We start from the raw sequence: 26,164 nt of genomic DNA, 5'->3' as shown, positions 1-26,164 counted from the left end.
GTTCGGAATTTAGCACCTCAGACCTGAGAAGAACCGGCGAAAGAAACTCAGCGGGATATAAGACCTAGCCACTGAACCAATTCGACTCATTAAGATTATTTGAACAATATTACAGTAATTATTTTATTTTGTAAACTTATAGACACAAGTAAAATTTTGATATTTAGAATGTACAAAATGTAGATTCGTTAGCAAAATTACATGTTACTCGAACATATCGATGATTATACTAAAAACTAATACCCAATTTGAAGTTATTTATCATGTAGTATATTATGTAACCTTTGTTTTACGATACAAACACTGGCGACCCGCCGACTTCTCACGGATGCAATTTATTAATAAAAAAAATGAGATTTGCACTTAGCAAGAAAATATTGAGTAGATTTATTTACTTTATAGCGCTTATTTATTTATTTATATAAGTGTGTCATAAATTAATTATGAATAATAATTTTATTCTGAAATGTAGATAACATTTAGTCTACGGCTCAAAGATTCAAATTTGGATAATTTTAATTGCTAAGATCAAGATTATTGTTACAGCCGTTATCCGACACCGTTACGCAGCGAGCGATTTTTTTTCGTTAAACATTTGAAAACGATATCTTCTAATGTATTCATTCGATATTATATATTGTTTCGTCATTCGATATTACATATATATTAAGTATAATGTAAAAAATAATATTAATCCATATTAAATGCCCAAGGTAACTAAAATATTTATCTGAATACGGATTAATACACATTGGAGAACGGAATCTGAGAAAATGGCTTTGCAAGTAACCTATATTTTCTACTAACCTTTAAAGGCCGGCAACGCACCTGTAACCCCCCTGGTGTTGCAGATGTCCATGGGCGGTGGTGATCACTTTCCATCAGGTGAGCCTCCTGCTCGTTTGCCCCCTATAACAAAAAAAAAAAAATGCCTTAAAGAAAAATATGTTATGAGTTTCCCGTAGAAGTTGACACATTCAAGCCGGTATCGCGGACTTTCTTGTAGTCGTTTTTAAGACCTACAATTTGACATACATATTCTAAGCTTGTAATATCCGTGTAATCGTGCGAATGCAGTTTTTTGCTTTAAAACACCGTTATAGTTGAGCCATTTTGTATATATGTATACAAATAAATATTTTATCTACAAATCTTCCACGTTTATCGTTTTTTCTTTTACTGAAAATTGTATCAAAATCCGTTGCGGAGTGAAGCGACTTTGTTTCATACTATTTATAGATAATCAATCGTTAACATGGTTTTGCGATACACCCAAATGATCTACGAAAAATGGGCGCTACATATGCAACACATGATCTTGGGAACCATAACAATCTAACAACACTAAAACCAATCAACAACTAAGTATATATATAATTATTTTAATCTTTAGAACTATTTATCTTAAAAATAATGGGGACGCTACACAGGTTTTGTCATTTCGCAGACGTTCGTTGTTTTTAATTTTAGATTTTATTTTTATTTTATTTTGTTTGGTACAGTAACAGATAACAGATTAAAACATTTAGATACATGAGATAGTACTTAACATAATGTATCTATTTACTCACCTTTAAATTAAATCTGATGACTACAGTACTGAGTGTTACAGCTTAACGGTAGATGATACGGATCTATCTATCCAGACAGGCTTTAGCAAAGCCAGACCACTAAGTTAACCAAAAAGTTTAAGACTGTAAAACAACGAGCTACAATGCGACTACTTGTCAAAAGTATGGTTATTAGATTTTGGTTATTTTATATGATAGAATATTATTATAATTATTTTTGCAGAAGAAAGACCACAGTGGCGTGCATTTGGAGAGGCCTATGTCCAGCAGTTGACGAATGCGGGCTGATATGTGTGTGTGTGTGTATGATAGAATATTCGAATCATTTATATTTTCAATTTTCCAGAATTTCTTTCCAAAAGTGTCAGATTTTTGTCATTTAATAAGCAATTGTCTTTCTTCTATATTGAAAAACGACTCCGATCAATTAACTCCAAGCAGAGTTTAATCGTATTTACTCATCTTGTATGACCGACACAAGATTAGTATTGCGTGTTACTAATAATTACAATCTTAATACGGAACACTAGAAATCAATAGTCCGAATTATGCAGTAGGATTATTAGAATTCAATTAAATACAATTAGTTTCGCATGATCTTATCGCTTTTTATTGCATTAGCGACAGGGTCAAGGTTTGTTATGCAACTGTTTTTATTATAAAGAAGTACCAAGGTTAGCATTTTTATTTCTTAATTTTAAACGACGAATTAAAAATTGGTCACACGTAAGGCCGGCATCACATTTAATACTTTTGACGGATCGTATCTTCATCATGTGTTAGGACGTTACCCCGCGACGGACTATGATTGCTGTTTAGTATAGAAAATGGTACGCGATAATGAGATGCGCTGTTGCAATAAATACCACGTAGTACTAGGCACGTGCCCTGGGCCTCTATCTTAAGGGGGCCCCGAAGAACCATCTATTTTTCTCACACGTTATAAATACACTGTGTATGTTACATTGCTATGTTTTTTGTACCACCAATCAGATTCCTAAGAATTAACTAAACTGAATGCCTGGCTATAACCAAATTATTTCGACATGGTAGACGAATTTTAAAATTAAAAATAAATTGCTATTTTGTTAAATATTTTGCTAGATATTTAATTTTAGTAAATATCTAGCAAAGGGGCCCCAAATTCATGTGTGCCCAAGGGCCCTAGCATACATTGAGATGGTTCTGCTTCCGATACGTTCCGGTCTGAGCTAAATATCGTATCGGATGCACGTATCGTGATCGCTAGTATGGACAATATATGGATATGCGAAGCGATCTATGACAAACCTCGCCCCGTCCTGAGACAGTTTCTCTCGATTATTATGGAAGAGAATACTAGACCTCTACTCTTTGATAATATTGTATGTAATTCGTTTGATACCGATTGCTCAATACGATATGATGAAGTATGGAGTAGTTTTAACATTTAAATTATTAGATGCGTAATCAATGTTCGATTTCAGAACTAGAATAATGATAACATTTTCTTAACAGTCATATTACGTCATAGTTATTCGGATACTACCCATATTCTATACTTATAAGCAGAGTGGGTGCAATGTTAACCAATCCAATATATTTTTTATTTAATAAAATATGGCCTTTATGTCTCAATCAATAAAATATTACCCTAATAAAACAATGAAATAATCAGTTGTATGTAATCGCGTAAATTACACAAAATTTACTTAGTTTTTCCGTCAACACTGGCGATATATTAATCGTTATAGTATTTCTGGAAAAACAATAACAAGGTTAATGCAATACCGACCGCTTGTGTGCCGCTGATTTGGTTATTATAGAGCGTGATTCTTTTTGTTTTTGAACGCTTGAATTGGTTTTTTTCAACGTCTAACAAAAATAATTCGATAAGCGTCTCCAGTCTTAAATTAAAATAATTTAAAATATTAGCCCATATATTCCTCGAGTTAGTTTTGTCACGTAAAATTATATATTAAAACAACATTTTTTAAATTTGACAGAAGCAGAATTTTTTTAAAAAATATAAATTCTAAAATAAATTTAAATCAATGCAATGAACCTCCTTTTAAAATTTGAGAAGTTAAATAGCAATAAAAATAGTTTTAAGTAAACATTAGCTCTATTAATTGACAATAATTATTAAGGGCTTATTTCCCTACGCTTTAGAACTCTGTTAAGTAAATATAAATTTGTCAATTTTTCAAAGTAAATTTGATATAGTTAAATAAATTGGTCATAATAATCACAGTCTGTATAATACAAACGAATTCAATATTACATGTAATATGTATTTATTTAGTCGACCAAGGAGTTAAAGATCAGTGGTTCCTGGCTCGACGTGCTGACTGTTGGACGTGTATAATGTGTTCAGGTAGATTTGTTTAATCATAACGTAACATTTAATTGTGAACCCACTATAAAATATATCAAGCACTTCGAATTTATCAGCAATTGACGGTGATACTAGTATTTATAGATATAACTGGGTGCCCGTCCCGACTTCGTCCGTGAAATAATAATTTTATTAACATCTCGATCGTGGCGCCAACTAGTGGGTCCAATATACCAATATAACCACACAAATAAAAATCGTCGATCGCCCAACTAATTAAGAAAAGTTCGGTTACATACATACCTGCAGATTTATTATTATATATAGATATATATTGATTTTACAAATTAAAAAACATTGTTTAAGTTCTAGACATTTGTGTATTTACTTTAACGAATGTTTATTTACTATGATTTAATAAATTTCCCATATTTGTCTACATTTGTAGTTATTATTCATTGTGTCAATATCTCGTATTCGTTTTATGTATGTAAATGTTAAATAAAGTTACGAGTATATCGCTAATACATCATACTATCGGAATATGTTAGAAAAATTGAAATATACTTTTATTAAAATGGTAAAAGCATAGAGCCTGCAATTATATTTTTGATTGAAATACAAAATAATGCGTTATATGTTAAGACATATTGGCCGCGACTGCATTTTAACGGCCAGTCATGTATACGTACCGAGTTATACTGTTTTGAAGTGTGTGTGTGCGTTAGCGTAAAGATTGAGTAATTCCGAGTAATTACAGGCAGAAAGTACGTAAAATCTTATATTCAATAGTTGACGACATACAAGTGGTTTATCACTTTTCAAATACAGTGCCAATATTCGTTTTTCTTCCTAAAATATATGAAAATCTCATGCAATATACATCCATATATAATAAGCAATTCTTTTGTTACAGGAGAACAAGATCTCTGAACGCTCCGTCTCCAATACAACAGTTTGGACCATGCGGCAGAATAATGAAGAACTCAGCAATGGTTATGTAAGTTAAATATATATATTTACAGAAAATTAATATAAAAAAAATTCATGCGCCTATCACAGGTCCTTGAGAATTGACGCGTCAGACAAAAAGCCTATGTTCAACGGTGGGTCAATTTGGGCTGAATATACTTATACTAGTGCGTGAATTTATTAATTACGATTCAGCTAATATCATATTACGATTTTTAAGATTAATATTGAATAGATTCGTAAACCATTATTGATGTAGATAAATAAACATCTAAAGTAGAGTTCGTAACTGTGTGTGTCACAGAAATTTTAACTGCCTCTCTTTTAGAAGTGTCGGATTATGAGAGTGATGGTTGGTGCACTCTAATACGTCCTGTGTAGTTTGCTGGTTTCCTTTGAGCTTGGACGCGCCGTGACCGAAATCGTTCGACATTATTATGGATATTAGATGTACATAATTAAATGTTGTAATATTTGATTTATGAACTAAATTATGTGAAAATTGAATGAAATTGCAATTAATTTGAATAATTTTGATATTTGTAGGCAAATCCAGGACCCGGCGTCTCAACGTCTCACGTGGTACAAACCGCCGCTAACAGTCCTCGTCATAAAGAAGGTCCACGATGCTACTATACTAGCCCCATTCGTCCAGCTCGTTCATTGGCTTGTTCATGTAAGTATTTTGTTTTGCACTAGTATTAAGATCAAATTTAAAACCTTGGCTGTTCTCGATCTATTGAAGATTGTCTTCTTGAACCTTAAAACCTTGAAAATAATATTTTTTTAAGAATTAAATTTGTAATTCATGTGCAAGGTGCTATGGAAACATTTAAGAATGTTTAAGTTGCCATGTAGGCCAGCAGAGGGCATGACTACTAAAAAATATCTTATAAAATTTTGCCTCCATAAACCCGTGCCTAACTATAGGGAAATCCGCCCCTGACTAATATGGATTTTTACGAGGGTGTGACGAAAGAGTTTAGTACTTTTGAAGCCACGTATTAAGTTATTGATTAATAACTTCTTAATTTTTTTTTTCTATGTCATTGTCCGATCGATAATTGTAAATATTGGATTATAAAAAGTAATCCGTATCGATTTGAGTATTAATTAATCATTTATCGTTAGGTATTACCTAACTAAGTAACAGATTTAAATTTATCTTATCTTTCATCTCCATAACAATATAATCCATCAAATAATTGAAACACAAATTATCAATTTTGAAAATAATATTCATATTTAATTATTTTTTTAATTTATGTCTTTGCGTTGTTGCGGATTTGAAAAGGATCTCTAAGTATCTCTCCGCCAATTTATCAATGTTATCAATTCGGTTGTATTTCTTTTTGTATGTTTGTTATCTCAGAACTCAGTAATTTGTGAAGCTTTTTGGTAATTTTTTGTTGGATGTAATTCCTGTTTGGCTCCATTTAATCTTGAAGAATAAATTGTTAGTCGGTTATTGTTTTTTTTTTTTTTATTTTATATTGTAGATATTACGCAAACAGTTCGATTTTCAAATCTAATTTAATACAGAACGCATTTTGGTCGCGTAATGCGCCATCAACTGCCATCAACCAATAGCGACTCTATATTAAATTTAGAATTATAATTTAAAAAAAATAAAGCTAATAATAATATGTAGTATGATATACTAGTATTTCTTCTAATTTTAAAAATAAAGAGACAAAGGTAAGGTTAGTAGTATTTATCCATTTGCGAAATATCGGTTGCGTTCAAACGACTGCGTAATAAAGGTGCGTCAAGTAGCTTTACCTAATAACCGCGTTCGTTGATTTATTGTAACTTAATTTATTATACCCAACCTTTCACATCTGGATTATTTCGTTTCTATCGTATATATTAAATGAAAATAAAATTAACCTGACGGTAAGTGGGTACGGCCATCCAGACAGCAATAGGCACAGTAATAAAAATTCACCGTTCCGTACAACATTAATGCGTCATATTAGAAGGTATATCCCTTGTGCCTGTAATTTGGCTCACTTACTATTTAAACGGAATACAATTATACTAAGGTAGAATAAGTGATGTATAGATATAGTGTACCGGTGGTAGCTTTACTTTAAATAGTTTGTTAAATGACGATTCAAAAGTGCTTGTAAAAGCCTACTTGAATGAAGTATATGTTGATTGATTGATTGAAAGCTCTACCATCAAGTATTTTAGGTTATACGTATGGTTTTAAGTTGACACAAATAACTACAACCTTAAATATTATTAGAAGATTGTGGGTTCAAATTTTGAATTTTAATATTCTCAATTTGTGTTTATACACAATGATCACGTGCTCGGCGGTGAAAGAAAACATTGCGGAATCCTGTAAGTGTGTAAGCTCGTAACCATCTCCTCAAACAGAGAATAATTATGTCCAGCCGTGTGACGTTTACAGTTGGTTGCTTTGGTAAATTAACGTTCTTTGAGGGCGGCAATTGTAATACAAAACACTATATCAAATAGTTTATTTTCAATTACAAAATAACAAAAATCATTTCACGTTAATTTAATAATTAGATCACTTACATTTAATACAACCACTAAAACCTTTTTACACTAAATAACTAATATCGTGATCTAGCGCGTGATAATTGCGGCAAAGCGAACGTTTGCTTCGGGCAGCATAACTACGAACTAACCTCAACCTACCTTTGATTTTCTTACACTTTACTATATTTATATAGTACTAGTTGTTGCCCGCAACTACAGTCGCGTTTTAGGGGGTTGGTCATCAGGTGATACGTAATAAAACATTCTATATCCCTTAATATAAATTTAAATGTTAATTTAAATTTAAACCGGTATGGTATTAAAACTGAACATTATCACAAACATGAGACAGTACGTGGTGCAATGACCGTAATATATATAATATCTGTATATTATAGTTGTCTATAAACCTATTATCAATTCAATTTCGATAAGTCAATACAGATAACATAAAATCAACCGACATATTATTGGTATCACATCTTTAGTCGCTAAACAAAGAAATAATTTAAAAAAATATATATTGTATGTATAATATGTCTAAGAAAATCTTATTAAGTTACTAATGTATGCCAATTTCTCTTATTTAATTGCAAAATAAAAAATAAATAAAAATTACTGTTATTAGAAATTTTATTGCGCTTCATTTTAATTGAAGTTACAGCTTGCAATTCATGCTATTTAATAATATTCGTTTAATTTAATTAAAAATATAAATTTAAAAAATTAACAATATATTTTTGCTGTCTGTTAGAAAATATATACGTGTATAATGCTCGGCAAAATATTATTTAAATGTATATTACATAGCAAAAATCACGTTAAATATTTTTCTCAATGTTTGCTTATATCTCTCTATTTTATTCAATTCCCTCTGAGGATAATATAAGTAATCTTCCTTACGTTGCGCAAAAAGGAATCTTACTAGCTTACAAATACGATCTCTTGGGGGACATAATGCCATATTTGACTTGAGTCTAGCCCCCGGGCTAGGAAAATACGTTACGGTTTAGAGATTGAAATATATTCGTATTATATATTTATGTTATTGGCCGAGGCCGAGGGCCAAGGACGGCGAAATTTAGGGCGCGGCAAAACTTGATGAGGTTTTTTTTTCGTTTTATTGCAAGTAAATTAGTCCTTAAGCATCTGTAATTACGTAATTTCAAACTCGCAAAAAAAAATAGTTGCAATGAGCAAGGGGCGGAAATCTTCCATAGGCCAAGTTCAGCCAAAGTAATCAAATCCGGGGTGAACTAAAAACCCCAATAACTTTTTATCGGTCCGACCTAAGGATGTATGGGGCATGTACCGGCAAGCAGGAAACAATATGTAATTATGTATTATATATTTTCTAACATATATTTTTTAGGACAAGAGCATGGTTGTGTTCGTCGAAGCGGCGGTGCTTGATGACACGTTACTTAAAGAATACGGTGACTTCACGTCAGTCAGAGAGCGGCTGATGACATTCCGGGCCGGCACTGATGACCTCACAGACAAGATAGACTTCATAATATGTCTCGGTGGCGATGGAACCTTGTTACACGCCAGCTCTTTGTTTCAGGTAATTATGTCATGGTTGAGTGTTGCCAAGTTATATAGAATTAAGTAAACCCCGTAACTGATCATCGAAGATAATTATGACAATATTCATACACATCTCAATATGCGATATGCATACGTAAAGACAAACTTTATTTAATGCGCTTTTTTTTAAATAAATTTAATGTTTTGAGAAATTTTTTTTAAATGTTTTTCAGCAATCAGTTCCTCCAGTGATGGCATTCCATTTGGGTTCCTTGGGTTTCCTAACACCATTCGAGTTCAATAATTTCCAGGATCAAGTCATGAATGTTCTGGAAGGTAAGTTTAACGTCTTCATTATTATTCAGCTTTATTATAAATGTAAATTATGAAATGGATTCGATTTCCCGCCAAATTCGATGATCATATGTATATTACGTTAATAATGATCTGAGTTTGACTGTACTAAAAGTGAAAAATACTCCATTCGGTTCACCGCCAGCGTTACGAATGTCTGATATTTTTTAGTATTAATATTTAGAAATGTAACTTCAAATAAAATTTTAAATATAGTTATTATACTTTTGTCAATCAGGTGAAAATATCATAAAAAAACAACAATTTTAATTGTTCACCATAAATATTTTTCAAATTTTTCAATACACACCAGTAATTTAATTAATTTAAAGGATAGGAAAATTGAAAATTGTATATATAGGTTATATATACAAAACAAGAAATAGGTATTCACAGCTCACAGACCACAGGGCTGTCACTTGTGAAACGAATAGAATGTAATAAGTAACAATTACCACAGTTGCTCCTACTTATATGTCATGGTCTCTACCCTACCCTCTTACCTAGGTCTAGGAATACCCTCAACAATATATTTTATAGCATCTTTATTGTAAAAACGAAAGTATGTTTGCTTTATTGAGGGTCAAACAGATTGGTTATTTTCTTCAAGGTCACGCAGCGTTGACCTTAAGATCGCGTCTGCAATGCGTCGTTCTCCGAAAGACGACCGAAGATGGGAAAGAAAAGAAAAAACCGACGACGATACTCGTTCTCAACGAAGTAGTCGTCGACCGAGGACCTTCGCCGTATCTCTCGAACATCGATCTCTTCTTAGACGGCAAACACATAACCTCTGTGCAGGGCGACGGTGAGTTTAAATAAATGGATTTATTAAAATAACATGAATAAGTTTATTTTGGACACAACAGGTGTTGTAAACATATATGTTCGAGTCGTGAGCACAGATGGGCAGTAGAGTAGTGGGAGCAAGTTCGTGCATGTACACTTTCGACCAATTAACAATAGCCAAATGACAAGTGAGAGCCCAATAGACGACAGGCATCGACTGACGGACCAATCGCTGGCTGCGCAGTTCAAGGATTTGCTCACGATAATATTTGTTTGAAAAATAATAAAATATTCCAAAACACACTGCTCCACTGGAGGTTGGTGGATACGCAAGAATATTACTAATAATTGTTTTAAAAGTTACTTATGAAAAGGGTAAATATATTATTGACAAACTTGAATGACAGAATATTTGTGGCCCAGGGTCTCTATATCTTCAAATCCAGCTCTGTATCTAGTGATAATAATACACAATTCATCCTCTGTTCGGCGGCGAATTCCACACGTGTGTCCACAACCCCGCAATGTAACACGAGTGCGCTGGTTGCAGGGCTGATAGTGTCGACGCCGACGGGCAGCACGGCGTACGCGGTGGCGGCGGGCGCCAGCATGATCCACCCGTCCGTGCCCGCCATCATGGTCACGCCCATCTGCCCGCACTCGCTGTCCTTCCGCCCCATCGTCGTGCCCGCCGGCGTCGAGCTCAAGGTGACCGCCGACACGTCCCCGACGATAAGCGGCTATTTATGATATCTCTAACCTGGGGCGAAGAAGTATTTTCCGAAGAAGTGCAATTTTATTACTTTGATCCTAGAATATACTATACTCGAAAAGCTATCGTTACTTATTATAATTATCGTGTCGGAGACGAAGGTGATTGTATATCGAGTTAGGTAATGTGATTATTGAAAAACAGCCTTATTCATAGTTAACGAAAGATTGGTATAATTCACCATTGTGTTCATAGTATGGTTGACAGCATAGTAATGGTAACCAATACGTTCCGTTGCGTTCGGCCAACAAAACAGTTCAAATCCTCACTCGCAATTTATATTTTTAAGCTCAAAGTAATAAACTGGAAATGCTTCGGAACTTTAGTTTGATATTATTAATTTTAGATCGCATTATCTCCCGAGGCACGTAACGCTATGTGGGTATCGTTCGACGGACGCAATCGACAAGCGTTGCAACACGGAGATAGGTACCATACAATCCAGAACTTTCTACCAGGCACTAACGCTTTGCTATCAGCATTTATTTATATATTTAAAACATCTTATTAATTTTGTATCATTATAATTATATCACCGTATATGTATAAATATAGCGTTAGCATTCGCGTAAACGGTTACGTATGACATCTTAGTACATTTAGTTATAGTAGTGTTACAATCATTTAATTGTTCATTTGTGTCAGAATCAATGGACGTGTTAATAACAATGGTATTCACAAAGGTTAATATTTATTTATGAATCAAATATGTATTATGTATAAGAAAACAATTCGGAATGGAAAGTAATCAAAGCAAAGTTTCGATGGCCTAAAAGCCACAGTTTCAAAATTACGTGTGTGACGTTTCACTTCTATCACGGGTTGACGTTTCTAGTGTCCTTTTACCATTAGCGTATAAAAACATAGAGTTAATTTGTACTTAAACCTACGAGCTTGTTTCAGATAAAGCTAAGTCTAGAAGCTCGTAACTTGGCCAGCATATCGTTCGACGGACGATCTCAGTTGATACTCAGGCCAGGAGATAGGTAAAGGAAGGGTTATGGAGGGTAGTTTTAAAATCACGCTATATTCATTATTCCACGTTCTTTTTCACCTTTGGAGTGGAGAAGCCATGTTTGAAACTAAGGGGAAGCTTATGTTGACATTTATTCTTAAGATAAGCTGTTATTGTGATTAATACACAATAGAGATTATTATAGAAGCGGGATTTTCGCATAAAATTCATAATAAACCATTTGTGATGTTTGTGAACTCAAATTGTGATAGGTCCCTTTTCATGTGCTTTCTGTTTTGTTTTTTTGTCTGTTTCACATATTTGCGCTTTGCTTGGTGTTTGCATGTTTTATTTAGTATGGTCATTAATTTGTGTAGCTTGAAGTTGTTACTAACGTTATATAATTAATGTCCGATTACTATATTCGTGAAACGATTCGTTCTGCTTACGGATTGTAGAATTGTTTAAGGGGCGTCCCAAAAAGTGTCCCAATATAATAGGATGATGTCAATTCTAAGTCGCATGTATATGTTTTTCACATATACATGCGATACTTATAGGGAAGACTTGATACTTATGTACAATATTGATTCGTTGAATCTAAAATATAGAAACCGGGCATTAATCGATAGTCTAGTTTCATTCTGATTTTTTTATACAAAACTAAATATATTTTAAGTATATAAACTTTTCAGCTATTAATTTTTGGATATTTTATTTGTTTCGTTTAGTCTGTATGTAACGACCTCAGTGTACCCGGTGCCATCAATATGCGCGCAGGATCAAATATCAGACTGGTTCGATTCGCTCGCCGAGTGCTTGCATTGGAACGTTCGCAAGAAGCAGAAACAAATAGACGAACTCAGCGACATGACGCACTCGTCCAGCGATACCTTGGAGGAGATAGACGCCAACCACCACGACGACCGGCCGGCTGACACGTGACAGATTAAAAATTAAACAGAGACGGGCTAATTTTTTTATTCTATTTTAACATAATATACAAAATGAATTATGTTATTCTGACTGTCTTAATTCTCAAATTAGTAAAATAAATTATTTAATTTTTTTAATACAAATCATATTTGTATAATATAAATTTATAAAAAGAACCATAGAACAGACTCCAATATTACAGAATTTGTATTATTGCATTTCACACAACATATTTAAATAAGAAGTATAAAATTAAATCATATTTATTTATTGTTATAATTACATTATATTATTTTGGAGATTTGACAGTTGTACTGAGATGGCGTGGTGAATATTCAATAATCCGAAAAAGTGTTCTATGGCTGGTTTTATCTGATAGATAAATTTATAAAAAAACGTATTATACATTGGGTCCAATCATTTTCAAGTAGCTCTTTATTTTACAGACACTTTATAATTGGTAGATTATTTCAAATATAAAATAATATTGCTAGCCCAAAATTAATGTGTTTCGAAAAATTAATCTCTGTTTGTAATTAAACTATTGTTCTTTTAAAAGTAATTTTATTCTAAAAAATATTTGTAAAGATAAATTAAATGTATAAAGTTTTTAGTGTGCACATTTTCGTGCAATTTGTGATAGTTATGAAATATAATTAATAATAAAACTACATGAATACGACGACTTTTACACATTCCCTTGGACAATAAAAATTATATTGCGTTATGTCTTTCTTGGGTATGTTTTGATAATGTTACTAGGTATGTTTATAATTAAAAAATATGTATATTGATTTCAACGAAATTATTGTACATAACATTGTTTAAATGTACAAAGCAAACAGATATTATAGTTACCTGTATAGTCCACCTTGAATTTGTTGCTTATTTTTGTATTAAGCTCAAATAAATATGATAACTAATACATACTAAGTTAAGGTGCTACATGAAACGAAATAGTGCCAATATAAATTTTAACAGTGAATTATAGCTTAAATGCACAAAATTTTTATTGAATATGTATGTAATTTAAGTATTAGCGTATTTGTTTGATACACAATGGTGAAATGGATATTGTAAGTTCTTATCGAAGAATATTTTATTAAACAGTATATTTATTATACGGGGATATTGTAAAAATGTTTTATGAACAACTTTTTTGGGATTTTAAATATAAGCTTTATATGGAAAAAATATAAAGGTACATTTACATAAAATAAAATAAATATCTCATAACATACATTTTAATATCAATAAATTATATTGAAAGTTAAAATAGTGGTGCTGATTCAGTAGTACAAAATCTCATAGTAAATCTTATTTGGAAGGACTTGCTATCTTTGTCAAAACTAAAACTGTAATGGAAATAACTTAGTTAATATGTAAATCGGCCCCATTATTTTTTTTTGGATATATTATAAGATTAGTGAATCTATTCTTATCTATTTCATTTGTGAATTCATTTTTGAAATTTTATAATGTGGAAGAGTAATAATGTCTTAATGTTAAAATATTATAAATTATACAGATTTGACCTATATCTCTTTGTTTTCTTTTTAATAAATTGCAAACTGAGTACTAAATAAAAAGTAAAACCACAGATTAAAAAACTATTTTCATTACCTCTATGACACTTAAAAAAAGTGGAAGGGTGTTTTTTCTAAGAAGACCTAAGGTTATGTAAGTAACAGAGATTAAGATATTTATAAAGCAGCTTATAAGTAAAAGTTTAAGAAGGCTACTCTATTCTTATTCTATAACGATTGATTGAAACCAACTTAAATAATTTATTTTCTGCTGAAGTCTTTACCACCAAAATTTTCTGATGCACCTCTAATAGCGCATTTCGAAATAGACTGCACCTGGATGCGGTGGTTTAGGAATTTTCAACCCAAAATTTTTTATTTAATAGAATTGATAAGACAGCAGTTTTATTTGCATTTTTTGTGAATTTAATAAGAGTTTTTTAGTAGTATTATTTAATAGTACTATATTTCAAGTTTTGCTTCATCCCATGGGTAAGCTACACAAAAACTTTTGAAAAACGGCAAGTATTAATATACAATAAGTGATAGTACACTATAATTTAGGATATTTTTTTTTACTTTAATTAAATATTTATTAGAAATAACAACTAGGGTCTAAAGACGGAGTTAGAAGACGAACAAGTATGAATTTGGCCCTTGACATTACGACACCTTTGAACGTAAATTTCTTATATTATTACCTACTTTAGTAAGAATATATCAATGATTTTAAACATTTAAACGTAAGCAGATTTGTGACACAAAAATCGTGGCTGTTTAGTGCAGTACTCTTGCATTTGTGAAAAAATGTGACAGCTTATGTCAAATAAATAACCTAAACTTAAATCTTTGTTTTTGTTCACGATTGAATTATTTATTATGTCGAAAACTACTTCATTATTTAATCTAATAATCAAACGAAATATTTCTGTTACTACTCCCCGTGAAGGTAAAAGAAATTTCCGAAAATTCGTTATACCTAATAAAAGGGGGTCCCGATTACACAAACAGAACCAGGCAGGTCCAAAACCCGAGTTAGAAATCGACAAACGTGGGGTTCGTGATATAGGCTATGTTTTGAACGGCCGCTTTGTTAAAGTACCCGAAATGATTCCTGAACTTATTGTTCCCGACTTAACGGGTTGTGATCTAAAACCCTATGTTTCATACAAAGCTGAGGATGTTATTCAAAGCGAATTTACCGCTCAACAGTTATTCGATGCAGTTTATAGTAGAAAGATTGTAACTGATTTTAAAGAAAATAAACTAACAGAAGATGGAGAACCCTTAGAGCCGTCAGATGAAGAGAAATTGCAGCCAGAAGAAGCAGTTCACAGAGCTAAGAGGACTGGCTCTGATATATTTTAGTTGTAATTTATAAGATATAGTCTTAGTATGTAGTTAAATTGTATGATATAATAATAAACACATGAAAATGATATATGGTTCATAATTTCACAAATAATTTAGAAAGCTGTATTGATATAATTATGTACTCATGATACGTTTAGAAAGGCATGCCAAATTCTTTTTTTTTTTATGATTGACATACAATCCTTATTTTTAGTACTTATAATTTCTACTCATATCAGTGGTGGCAAAACACATTCCCAAGTACAGGCTGTTAATTTTTGCCACCCTTATCTATAATATACTCCCACACACAGGTATACAGATTTGTCTGTTGATTTGTATTATTTAAACTCGTGGCTTTCAATCTTAATATTGTTATTGTAATTAACCTATATTTGATGGCCCTCATAATTGCCACCCTAGACTAAACCACCTGGTAAATCTACCATTATTTCATGCATACTACATAAAAGTATAACAATATTTAAATCAGAACACCATTTAATAACTAATTCATAGTAAATGAAATATATGATAAATACATATACATCTATCTCATATCATTCTATCATCAAAGTCTTATATAAAGAAAAGCAGAACCTTGTTAAATATAATTTAAATTTACCTACATTATTATTACTGGGTCTCATGTTAGAAATTTTAGATAATTTGAAAAATTAACACTCTTGAACATTTTTAATAATAATAATAAAAAAATAATACCTTTAAACAAATGTATATACATTATTAATAATGTACATACATTTGTTTAAAATTATACTGAAAATACTGATTTCAAATTACTATAAACAGTTTACCTAATATTAACACAACACATATTACTTTATTATTCTGGTTTAGTTATTACGAATAATAAGTTCTCTAAATTAAGCATAATGTAAAATTACATAAAATAAACTGACACAGTTGACCCTTATTATCAGTAATATGAAATTAATCTCAATATATTGACTTACTATTATTTGAACTTCATTTATCGCTTCGCGCGGTTGTGATTATTGCACTTTGCGGCGCGTGCGCATAGACTCGTTAAATTTTTTATATATACCTACCTACATAGATATAATGGGTGGTAATTATTCCGCTATGGATCCGATGGACGTCCCTGTGCCAGATCTAAGAAAATTATTCGAAAGAGATAGTTATTTGAAGCCTTATGAACGAGAAATCAGACGACGGTAAGTTTACATATCTTTCTATACATAAATATAAATCTATTATGTTATATTTGTTGAAGTAGAAACAAATATCTCTAAAAATTTAACTTTATTGTAGGTTAACTTTTCTGTTTACGAAGATCACATATTCAAGCGATAAAGCGCTTGATAAATGTTACTATACTTAACATATCTAGATTATTTTCATGCGTATATAAAAACTATGTTTTTGTTTTATGTAGAAATAAAATAGCAGTGAATAGTTAATGTCATTCATTTTTCTATATTTGGAATTTGACATGTTACAAAAAAGCCTAAATGTCGATTTAAAAATAAAGCGCTTTATATGCTTACGGTAAACAGAAATGACATTTTCAATGTCAAACTAGAGGTCGTTGCAATAAACAATATAAAATAATACTACATTACATTAGAATGTGTTATGTATTCTCAGGTCCCTATATTATTATGTTTATAACAAAACAGATGTTATTTTGTTTATTTTATCTAAGAATAATTTAAAGACATAAATAGCTCAATTGAATAATTATTACATATTCGTAGCGTCTTTTAAGTAAATAATTTATTTATTTTGTTCAAAGTTGGTATTGACGAAATCTACGCTATTTGTAAGTATATTATGTGAATAGTAAACATAATATCGTAAGCATATTTTTAACGGTTAAATTGTAATTATATGACCCACCATAAATATTTTTCAAAAAATATACAAACAAGTTACAAGGTAATGTTGTCGTTAACATAAAACGCGAAGTACGCTAATTAAAAAAAATAATTAAATTAAAAAACTTAACCTTTAACCACCAACGTCAATAATTCTTCATGATAGTACCAACACGGGTGCCTAACAAGCCCGTACGCTCAAATGAATTTACAAATAACTAGTGGGTCTTACCAGTGGCGTAGCTATCGTAGGGCCAGGTGGTGCAGTGCACCAGGGCCCCGGAGCTCAGGGGGCCCTCTAACCTTAGCTTTGAATAGAGATGACATATAGATTTAGCCTACTAATGTTCGTCTCAATGTATCCTGTATCCTATTTTTATTCCAATCTATAATTTTGAAGCGCAATATAAGTTAAAGAGGGGATGAGGGCCCGTTTCTTTTTCTATGCACCGGAGCCCTTGTCCACCTAGCTACGCCACTGGGTCTTACGCGAAACTTCGCGTTTATTTAAAATATTTTTTTAGGAATTTCGAATCCTATGAGATGTTTGTTTTGATTTCATTTCATTGTAAACTGCAGTCTGCACGTCCCTCATTTGGCGCCAAAATGAAAAACCTCTTAAATTGAATATTTAATGTCAAATAAACAAGATACATAGTTCAGTTAGAATTGTTCGTTTACGTTTTTAATTTTTTATACATCTATAGCGCCGCTCTCTAACCGGCCAGTAACTGTTTTCCAAAAGAAAATATTTGTTAATTCGTAACAATTTAGAGAAATCCTAATTAATTTTCTGCACATCTACGACTAGAGCTCTTCAAAATGAGACCATAACCGATTTTTTATATGCAGCTATCGCCCCATAATCACTGGGACAAAAATCGGTTTCACTATTAATATATAAGATTGTGTTTAACGGGTACATAGGGATTATAATACTTGAAATAAAGATTAATGCAGTTAGTGCCTTGCAAAAAAAACTTATTCACTTAAAAATACATTCTGAACTTCTCAATTAATTTTTCAATTTTTCGATCAAAGCAACTCGAAATAACTAATCAGCCTCATTTACTTAATTTGAAATAACATAACGGAAGTTTTTTTTTCAATTATAACTCAAACTCAGATTCCTTTATTCAATATAGAAGTATTACACTTTCTTATTGATGGTCAAATTAAACACTACCACCGGTTCGGAAAAGGAAACACCCTGACCTGAGAAGAACCAGCGAAAGAAACTCAGCGGGTCTTTTTTTTTACGTCAAATTAATTACATACATAATTGTATTGGAACAGAAACAGCCAGGAGGCGATCGCTTCATTCCCAAGGTGTGCTATCAAACATAAACTCACTAATTGTATAGTAACCTTTCGCACACAAGCGTTCCTCAACAATTTTTTAAAATTTCGCAACAGAAGCATTTTGAACGCTTTCTGGGATGGGATAAACATACTAAACAATATAATAAAAAGAAATAGATTCTAACACATAAGTCCACTAATAGCTTAAAAATACCGAAATTTCTAAACATATTTACTTGACACACTGCAGAGTGCATGTAAATATTCTTCTTTCAGGAATTGCAGATGTAATTCCAATATCTTTGAAGTTTTAGGAAACACGTATGCTTTTCCATCTTTGTTTGAATTTACATTATGACCAAAACGACCAAAATATATTTTTACCACAAAAAAAATCACCCTACAAATCCAAAAAAGTATCACTAAAATTGCGTTTTCTGATAAGTGTTAGTTGGCTTGTGTGTTATCTGTTGTCAGGCCCTCATATCAGTGGTTAAGTTTTAATGTATTTTGCCATGATTCTTATTTAAAATCATTGCTATTAATGATATAATACCATACATGCAACGAAAAACTATACCCAGTTTTTAAGTTTTCCCTCTGAATGTTATCATGTCATATTATATCTTATAATATTATTTAAAAACATTAATTTTCCTTTTTATACGTGTTTAATAACGAAACGTTCACGCACAATACATCCTATTGTGTTTAAATTTATCAATATTGATGTTGGTATTTGTGCCATAGTATCTATTTATATATTTGTGATAGGTGGCTCAAAAGCCATATCTGGTATTTTTTTTACAAAATACTATAAAGAAAAAAACATCGCAAACATCCGTGAGCAAATAAGAAGACGTAACATATTCTAGCAATTTTTCTATTTGTAGATTTATTCCTAGTACCTAGCTATAATGTCAAACTTTGGAAAAGGCAGAAACAATAACCTACACTACTACACTTTTTCTAGTACTTTTTTCTAGTACTTACAATGACTTACTAAAAACTTAGTGTGATTATATTTTCATAACGTTGACGGTTAGATTTTAAAAATGTTGGTTTTAATGTTTGCGATATCCAATCAGTTTTGCATCAGCCAAGACAAAGCGCGACAAACTTTGAATTGAATAAAAGATATTGAGACTTTTTTTCCATGTTTCGACTCTCTTATAAATAACACGTATCACATCATTTTTTTAAGTTATGCCTGCTTCAAAGACCTATGGGTTAAGATTGAATCGTGGGAAGGAGGATTGGAGGCTTTTACTACAGGATACCGATATTATGGGGTACAATTCGGCGCAGATGGCTCAGTGGTTTGGCGAGAGTGGGCTCCAGGAGCACATTCCATGCATCTCCAAGGAGATTTCAGTAAGTACTTTAACATAAAAATTTTGGTCAGCTTGTCAGCCTTTGACTGCCTGCCAATTTTAGTACTACGCCTCTTTTTCTAATGACATTCCTCATTAAAACACATCACATTCTTTCATTATCTAAAGCGTTTCATCTTTACCTCCAGATGGTTGGAACCCCAAGAGCCATCCATTTAGGAAGTTAGAATATGGGAAATGGGAACTCTACATACCAGAAAACCCGGACGGTACCTGCCCCATCAAGCACGGCAGTCGGGTTCAGATCATTGTAAATGATCACTTGTACAGGGTGTCTCCTTGGGCGAATTACGTCAAGCCATTTGAGGGATTTACGTATCAGCAATTCATCTACAATCCTGAAAAGGTAACATTACAAACTTATAGAGTATGTTTGTATTTAAATGATTATGCATATATTGATATTTTTTATGAAAATTAAAAGTTAAGACATATTTTGATCTACTATTTTCGGTTTTTGAATGGAATATCTTCCATTGACAAAATGTTACTAACTGATGTTTTGAAATAACCCTTTATTGTTATTAGACGTTTTTTATACTTTCCAGACTTTAAAATAATATCTACATATTTTTTTTTTATTTAATGTTGCAATAATTACAAAAACATAAAATCTACGCATTAAATACACGTTTATGTGTATTTATATAATGTTGTGTATTATAGAATAATAATATATAATGTAGTATTATTACTACAAATAAATGTTCTTCTTCAGCCATACCAATTCAAGCACAAAAAAGTAAGCAGGCCTGCGTCTTTGCGTATTTACGAGTGTCACGTTGGAATCGCTACCAATGAAGGAAGAGTTGGCACCTATTTGGAATTTAAGGACAATGTGCTACCTAGAATTAAAGACTTAGGTATGCGCCACGGAATAAAATACAAGAGCTAGTATATTAGTCATTGAAAATGTTCCAAGCATTATGTCTCATTTCATTTGCAGGTTACAATGCAATTCAGTTGATGGCAATAATGGAACACGCCTATTATGCTTCATTTGGATACCAAGTAACGAGTTTCTTTGCAGCTAGCAGGTGAGGTTTTGGGTTTTCTATTTTTTAATCAGTTTAGTTAAACGATACGCATTGGCTGTTTGATTTATGTCTCAATATGTATACCAAATACTGGCTGAATAATTTTATCCACCTAAACCTTCACCATCAATGTCCAATCAACCAATCTATCGTCTACAGACATTCAGACCGACGCGGTGGAAGGAATTTGTTTTATATATATGGTTGTCGTGTTCACTAAAGTCTGATAATGATAGAATCGTGACTAAAAATTAGTTGCCAAATAATAATAATTCCAATTGGTAAATTTTCTAGTCGGTACGGCACTCCTTGCGAGCTGAAACAACTTATCGACAGAGCTCACGAGCTGGGTCTATACGTGATGCTCGACGTAGTCCACTCGCACGCTTCGAAGAACACTCTGGACGGACTGAATGAGTTCGACGGCACTAACGCCTGTTACTTCCACGACGGCGCGCGGGGCACGCACGCCCTGTGGGACAGCCGACTGTTCAACTATTCCGAGTAAGTTACTATAATAATAAAGAAAACAATTACAGAATTACAATTAGTTATTAAAAGGTGATCTTTTCCTATTAAGATAAATACTGACAAACCTTGCGACTTTTTTGACAGAATTTATCTGGTATGTGGTTAGCCTCTGACTGTTTATGCAAAATACTTAGTGATCGAGACAATTTTTTTGAAATTTTACTGTTAAGGTTATGTTATTAAGTTCTATGTTTTTTTTTAATTGTAACTTCTGCTAATTTTTATCAATATTTGACTAGTAATAAATTAAAATGATAGATCTCGTATGACACAAAGTGATATATGAAATGAATACTCTTTTTTATAGAGTCGAGGTGCTACGATTTTTACTATCAAATCTTCGATGGTACCAGGAAGAATATCAATTCGACGGATTCAGGTAAGCATAAATTAAGTGTTGTTACATTAACATTTTGGTGATAAATGTTTCTATAAACGAAAATATTTACTTCTGAAGGAAAGGCCAGCATTTGCAACAACAGTAATTATAACAGGCATGCATTTGATCACACAATGTGATAACTTTTCTTTTTTCGAATTAAGAAAATGAACTTCAATGATATTGCTTCTAATAATTCCGCCGTATCCCGTCCCGCCTTTAATGACGAAATTTGTAATATTCAGATTCGATGGCGTTACATCCATGCTGTACCATAGTCGCGGTATCGGTGAAGGTTTCTCGGGCCACTACGATGAGTACTTCGGCCTTAATGTTGACACCGAGGCGCTCGTCTACCTCATGTTGGCCAATGAACTCATACACTCCATTGATAAAAGAGCCATCACTATTGCAGAGGTAAACCTTTTTATTGAAAATAAAAATCAAACGAAACATTACAACACTAAATATTGCTTGATTGCTTTGTTATAAATAAAAGAGCAATGCCAAAAAACAAATAAAAGTAACAAATAATATGATATCAAATGTTATATAATGTATAATTTAAAAAAAAAGTGTCGAGCTGTTCGCTCCGTCTTGGGGCATGATAATTTTTTTTTTAAATTCCGTAACGTATGATGCATCAAGGGCATGCCCTTATCTCCAGGTTTTAGGTTAATTCAATGACAAGTTTCATAACAATCTGTGCACAAATCACTTTCTTAATTACGCATTTATATATTTAGTCATATTTGATTCAAATTATTATGAGATGAAATAAATTTTTATAATCTTTCAGGATGTATCAGGAATGCCGGCGTCTGGTAGACCGGTGGGCGAGGGCGGCACTGGTTTCGATTACCGGCTAGGCATGGCCATTCCCGACATGTGGATCAAGCTGCTGAAAGAGGAACGAGATGAAGACTGGAAGATGGGTTACATCGTCCATACCTTAACTAACAGGCGTTGGTTGGAGGGTACTGTTGCCTACGCTGAGAGCCACGACCAGGTAGAAATCTATTTAAATTATTAAAAATTGAATTATCTTCGAAATTCTATTTTTAAAATAATACATCATGCATTGCTATTTATAAATATTAGTTGTGTTTTGTATGTAATTACCATATTTTATGTAAATAATATTCTGTTTAAAATTACAAAGTCTTAAAACCTTCTTAGTTGCAAAACAGCCTACCGTCGGCAGAAGTATTATCTAGTGAGCACGTTTAGCGCAGCCTATATAAATGTTGCCCTCATATTACTTTACGGAAACGGTTGAGTTATTGGTTTTTATTAAAATGATCTATATATTCTGTGCTGTGTATTATCTGTAGACGGCATTTTATGAACAAATTAGGCACAGGAATAATTTTCTAATATTATTTTATCCATTCACTACCAGGCTTTGGTTGGTGACAAAACTATAGCATTCTGGTTGATGGATGCCGCCATGTACACACACATGAGTACGCTGAGCGAATCCAACCCGGTCATCGAGCGCGGACTCGCCTTGCATTGTATGATTCGGCTCATAACGAACGTGCTTGGTGGAGAGGCGTATCTTAACTTTATTGGTAAGAATGATTTTATCATACTATTCGTAACGTCGTCCTACATGATCACATCGACTCACATCACATCAGACTCACTGCCGACGATATTAACTTACTAGGTAACACACATTACCCCGCCGGGCTCATGGTTCCTCATACATTACAACTCGTCGACGCCTAGGCGGATGACAATCCAATCAGAGACAACGAGATTTAGACATAGACTAAATAAGTACTTTTTAATAATATTATATATTCCTAATAATCAGAATCATAAGAATGTTTCTTCGAATTGGTTAAATATAAGTCAATGCATTTAAACAAAAAAATATCTCATTCAGGTAATGAGTTTGGACACCCCGAGTGGCTGGACTTCCCACGTGAAGGGAACAACTCGTCGTACCATTACGCGCGCAGACAGTGGCATCTCGTGGACGATCAGCTCCTGAAATACAAGTACCTCAACCAGTTCGACAAGGACATGAATGCACTCGAGGAGAAACATGGCTGGTTGAGATGTAATCCCGTAAGTATTTAGTCATTTATTTTATTATAAATGTTTTATTTACACAAACTAGTTGTGCTATTGTCTTTAATATAACATAGTAACACCAAGTTTCGCACTAATAGAATTGGGGTTGCTAAACGTATGTTTATGTATATTTAAGGACAAACACAACCATTTTTTTTAAATATTTCATTCACCTAAATTTGGTCAAAAAATAATAATTATGAAATAAGTAGGTGGACAGCCTGTAAATTTCCCACTGCTGTGCTAAGGCTCCCTTTGAGGAGAAGGTTTGGAGCCTATTCCACCACGCTGCTCCAATGCGGGTTGGTGGAATACACATGTGGCAGAATTTCGTTGAAATGCTATGACATGCAGGTTTCCTCACGATGTTTTCCTTCACCGCCGAGCACGAGATTAATTATAAACATAAATTACTAATTGTATGTATGTAAAATGTAATGTAGGTAGGTGGTCAGGCAAATGGACTACCTGATGATACCTAAGTGGTCACCGCCGCCCATAGACCTTGACTGGAACTAAGTTATTATGTCCCTTGTGCTTGTAGTTACACTGTCTCACTCCCCTTCCAACCGGAACATAACAATACAAAGTATTGCTGCTTGGCGGTAGAATCTATGATGGTACCTACACAGACGGGTTTTCCCAAAACAAAGCCCAAAATCCAAGAAATAGTTTTGAAAACATGAGGAAAAATATTTATTTTTAGTAAATGTTTTGTTAGCTTAGTTTGTTTATATTCCTTCATATCATCATAAAACGAATCTTAGTGGACATACGAGCTGATTTATTATACTTTTAGGCGTACGTGTCGTGTAAGCATGAAGGCGACAAGGTGATCGCATTCGAACGCGCGGGACTTCTATTCGTGTTCAACTTCCATCCTTACCAGAGCTTCACTGACTATCGGGTGGGAGTTGACGTGCCTGGCAAATATCAGGTATGTCTTATATTTTTTAATATTCATATTTACTTTTTTTTATAATTAACCCTAATTTTGTAATGACTTTTTTTAATTCTCGATAATTTCGTCTAAATTTTAAATTATTTTTACTAATAACAAAAACTTAGTTCAAGTTTTCCAGCATTATATTGTTTGAAAGAACTAAGACATGTTGAAAACGGAGTTTTTTTAGAATATCTTAATACGGTATTTTGGGCGCGTATCCTGCGTTATTTCTATATACAATATCGCATATCACTTTTCGACATTCCAGTGTGAGTTATGAGTGTCTTCTAACAGAAAAGCTCTACTGATATTGAATAACTAAATTTTGTATCTCATATTATTTTCGTAATCCGCGCGGGACGGTGATTTACGTAATCCTTTTTTCCCTAAGCAGACATTTGCAGGATGTCCTAAGATACCTTTAAGATATTATAGGCCCTTACGTGGACTCTCTTTTCTGACCAGATTCTCAGTATTCGGACTATTTGGATCCCAACTGGTGAACTATCTACTATCAAGACGTGTAGGACTATAAAATGTAATAAAAAGATTTATGTGTTTTTGTTTTCAGGCAGTGTTGTGTTCTGACAGCAAAAAATATGGCGGCTTTGGACGAGTGGAACCTGACGGCGAGTTTCATTTAACACAGGGTGTTCCTTGGGGAAACAGAAGCGATTCAGTACAGGTAATTCTATCAAATGAGGATATGTAAGTGTTATTTTTCAGCTTATTTCATAAAATATTTTGCTTCTAGGTCTACATCCCGTGCCGCACTGCTATTGCGTATGCTCGCTGCGAAGAATAAGTTTATTTAAATAACTAAATGCTAGCTAAATGTGTATTTTTTAAAGTAATACTAACGTGTTTGCACTGGTTACAACTCTCAGTTATTTTATATATAAGCTATTTACTATTAAAAGTAGCTATTATGTTATATGTTAAATAATATGTTAAAATGCTAATAGTCTAAGAAATATCTGTATTGCAAGTCTATAATCGCTCAATATAAAAATTGGCTGCAGTTAGTCAAAGTTTAAGT

At 32.7% G+C, this 26,164-nt stretch overlaps 3 protein-coding genes across 10 annotated transcripts in view; all 3 read left to right on the top strand.

Annotated features, from left to right (window-relative positions):
* LOC125069824 (NAD kinase-like) overlaps nt 1-14,248 on the top strand; it is a 35,437-nt gene extending 21,189 nt beyond the window's left edge. For 5 of the 8 annotated variants that reach the window (XM_047679409.1, XM_047679411.1, XM_047679407.1 and 2 more), the window contains exons 2-9: nt 4,805-4,888; nt 5,407-5,536; nt 8,747-8,941; nt 9,138-9,240; nt 9,869-10,066; nt 10,598-10,755; nt 11,166-11,248; nt 12,506-14,248. In XM_047679409.1, coding sequence (XP_047535365.1) covers nt 4,866-4,888; nt 5,407-5,536; nt 8,747-8,941; nt 9,138-9,240; nt 9,869-10,066; nt 10,598-10,755; nt 11,166-11,248; nt 12,506-12,719 — 1,104 coding nt within the window. In that variant the 5' untranslated portion in view covers nt 4,805-4,865 and the 3' untranslated portion in view covers nt 12,720-14,248. Of the gene's footprint in view, nt 1-3,878; nt 3,928-4,804; nt 4,889-5,406; nt 5,537-8,746; nt 8,942-9,137; nt 9,241-9,868; nt 10,067-10,597; nt 10,756-11,165; nt 11,249-11,722; nt 11,806-12,505 lie in introns of those variants that run through there. The other 3 variants (XR_007119861.1, XM_047679413.1, XM_047679408.1) reach the window with 3 other exon arrangements.
* A 788-nt stretch (nt 14,249-15,036) lies between these two features.
* Nucleotides 15,037-15,663, top strand: LOC125069894 (39S ribosomal protein L41, mitochondrial). The gene has a single exon (XM_047679498.1). The coding sequence runs from the start codon at nt 15,116-15,118 to the stop codon at nt 15,602-15,604; it is 489 nt and encodes a 162-aa protein (XP_047535454.1). The 5' UTR covers nt 15,037-15,115; the 3' UTR covers nt 15,605-15,663.
* Nucleotides 15,664-16,577: 914 nt separating this feature from the next.
* LOC125069730 (1,4-alpha-glucan-branching enzyme) lies at nt 16,578-26,138 on the top strand. Its single transcript, XM_047679290.1, has 14 exons — nt 16,578-16,788; nt 19,958-20,127; nt 20,276-20,493; nt 20,866-21,010; nt 21,094-21,184; nt 21,479-21,688; nt 22,023-22,094; nt 22,340-22,511; nt 22,894-23,103; nt 23,497-23,668; nt 23,989-24,173; nt 24,979-25,116; nt 25,697-25,810; nt 25,880-26,138. The coding sequence occupies exons 1-14, from the start codon at nt 16,676-16,678 to the stop codon at nt 25,928-25,930; spliced, it is 2,061 nt and encodes a 686-aa protein (XP_047535246.1). The 5' UTR covers nt 16,578-16,675; the 3' UTR covers nt 25,931-26,138.
* Nucleotides 26,139-26,164: the final 26 nt, after the last annotated feature.

This window comes from Vanessa atalanta, chromosome 16, assembly GCF_905147765.1.
Source record: "Vanessa atalanta chromosome 16, ilVanAtal1.2, whole genome shotgun sequence".
NCBI classification, from domain to species: Eukaryota; Metazoa; Arthropoda; class Insecta; order Lepidoptera; family Nymphalidae; genus Vanessa; species Vanessa atalanta.
The sequence above is the reverse complement of the archived record's forward strand: the minus strand, read 5'-3'. Positions and strand labels throughout refer to the sequence as shown.

Coding starts and splice junctions, on each gene's coding strand:
- LOC125069894 (XM_047679498.1), top strand. CDS start 15,116: ATGTCGAAAACTACTTCATTATTTAATCTAATAATCAAACGAAATATT.
- LOC125069730 (XM_047679290.1), top strand. CDS start 16,676: ATGGGTGGTAATTATTCCGCTATGGATCCGATGGACGTCCCTGTGCCA. Junction 16,789..19,957: donor GAACGAGAAATCAGACGACG/GTAAGTTTACAT, acceptor CATTTTTTTAAG/TTATGCCTGCTTCAAAGACC. Junction 24,174..24,978: donor GCTGGTTGAGATGTAATCCC/GTAAGTATTTAG, acceptor TTATACTTTTAG/GCGTACGTGTCGTGTAAGCA.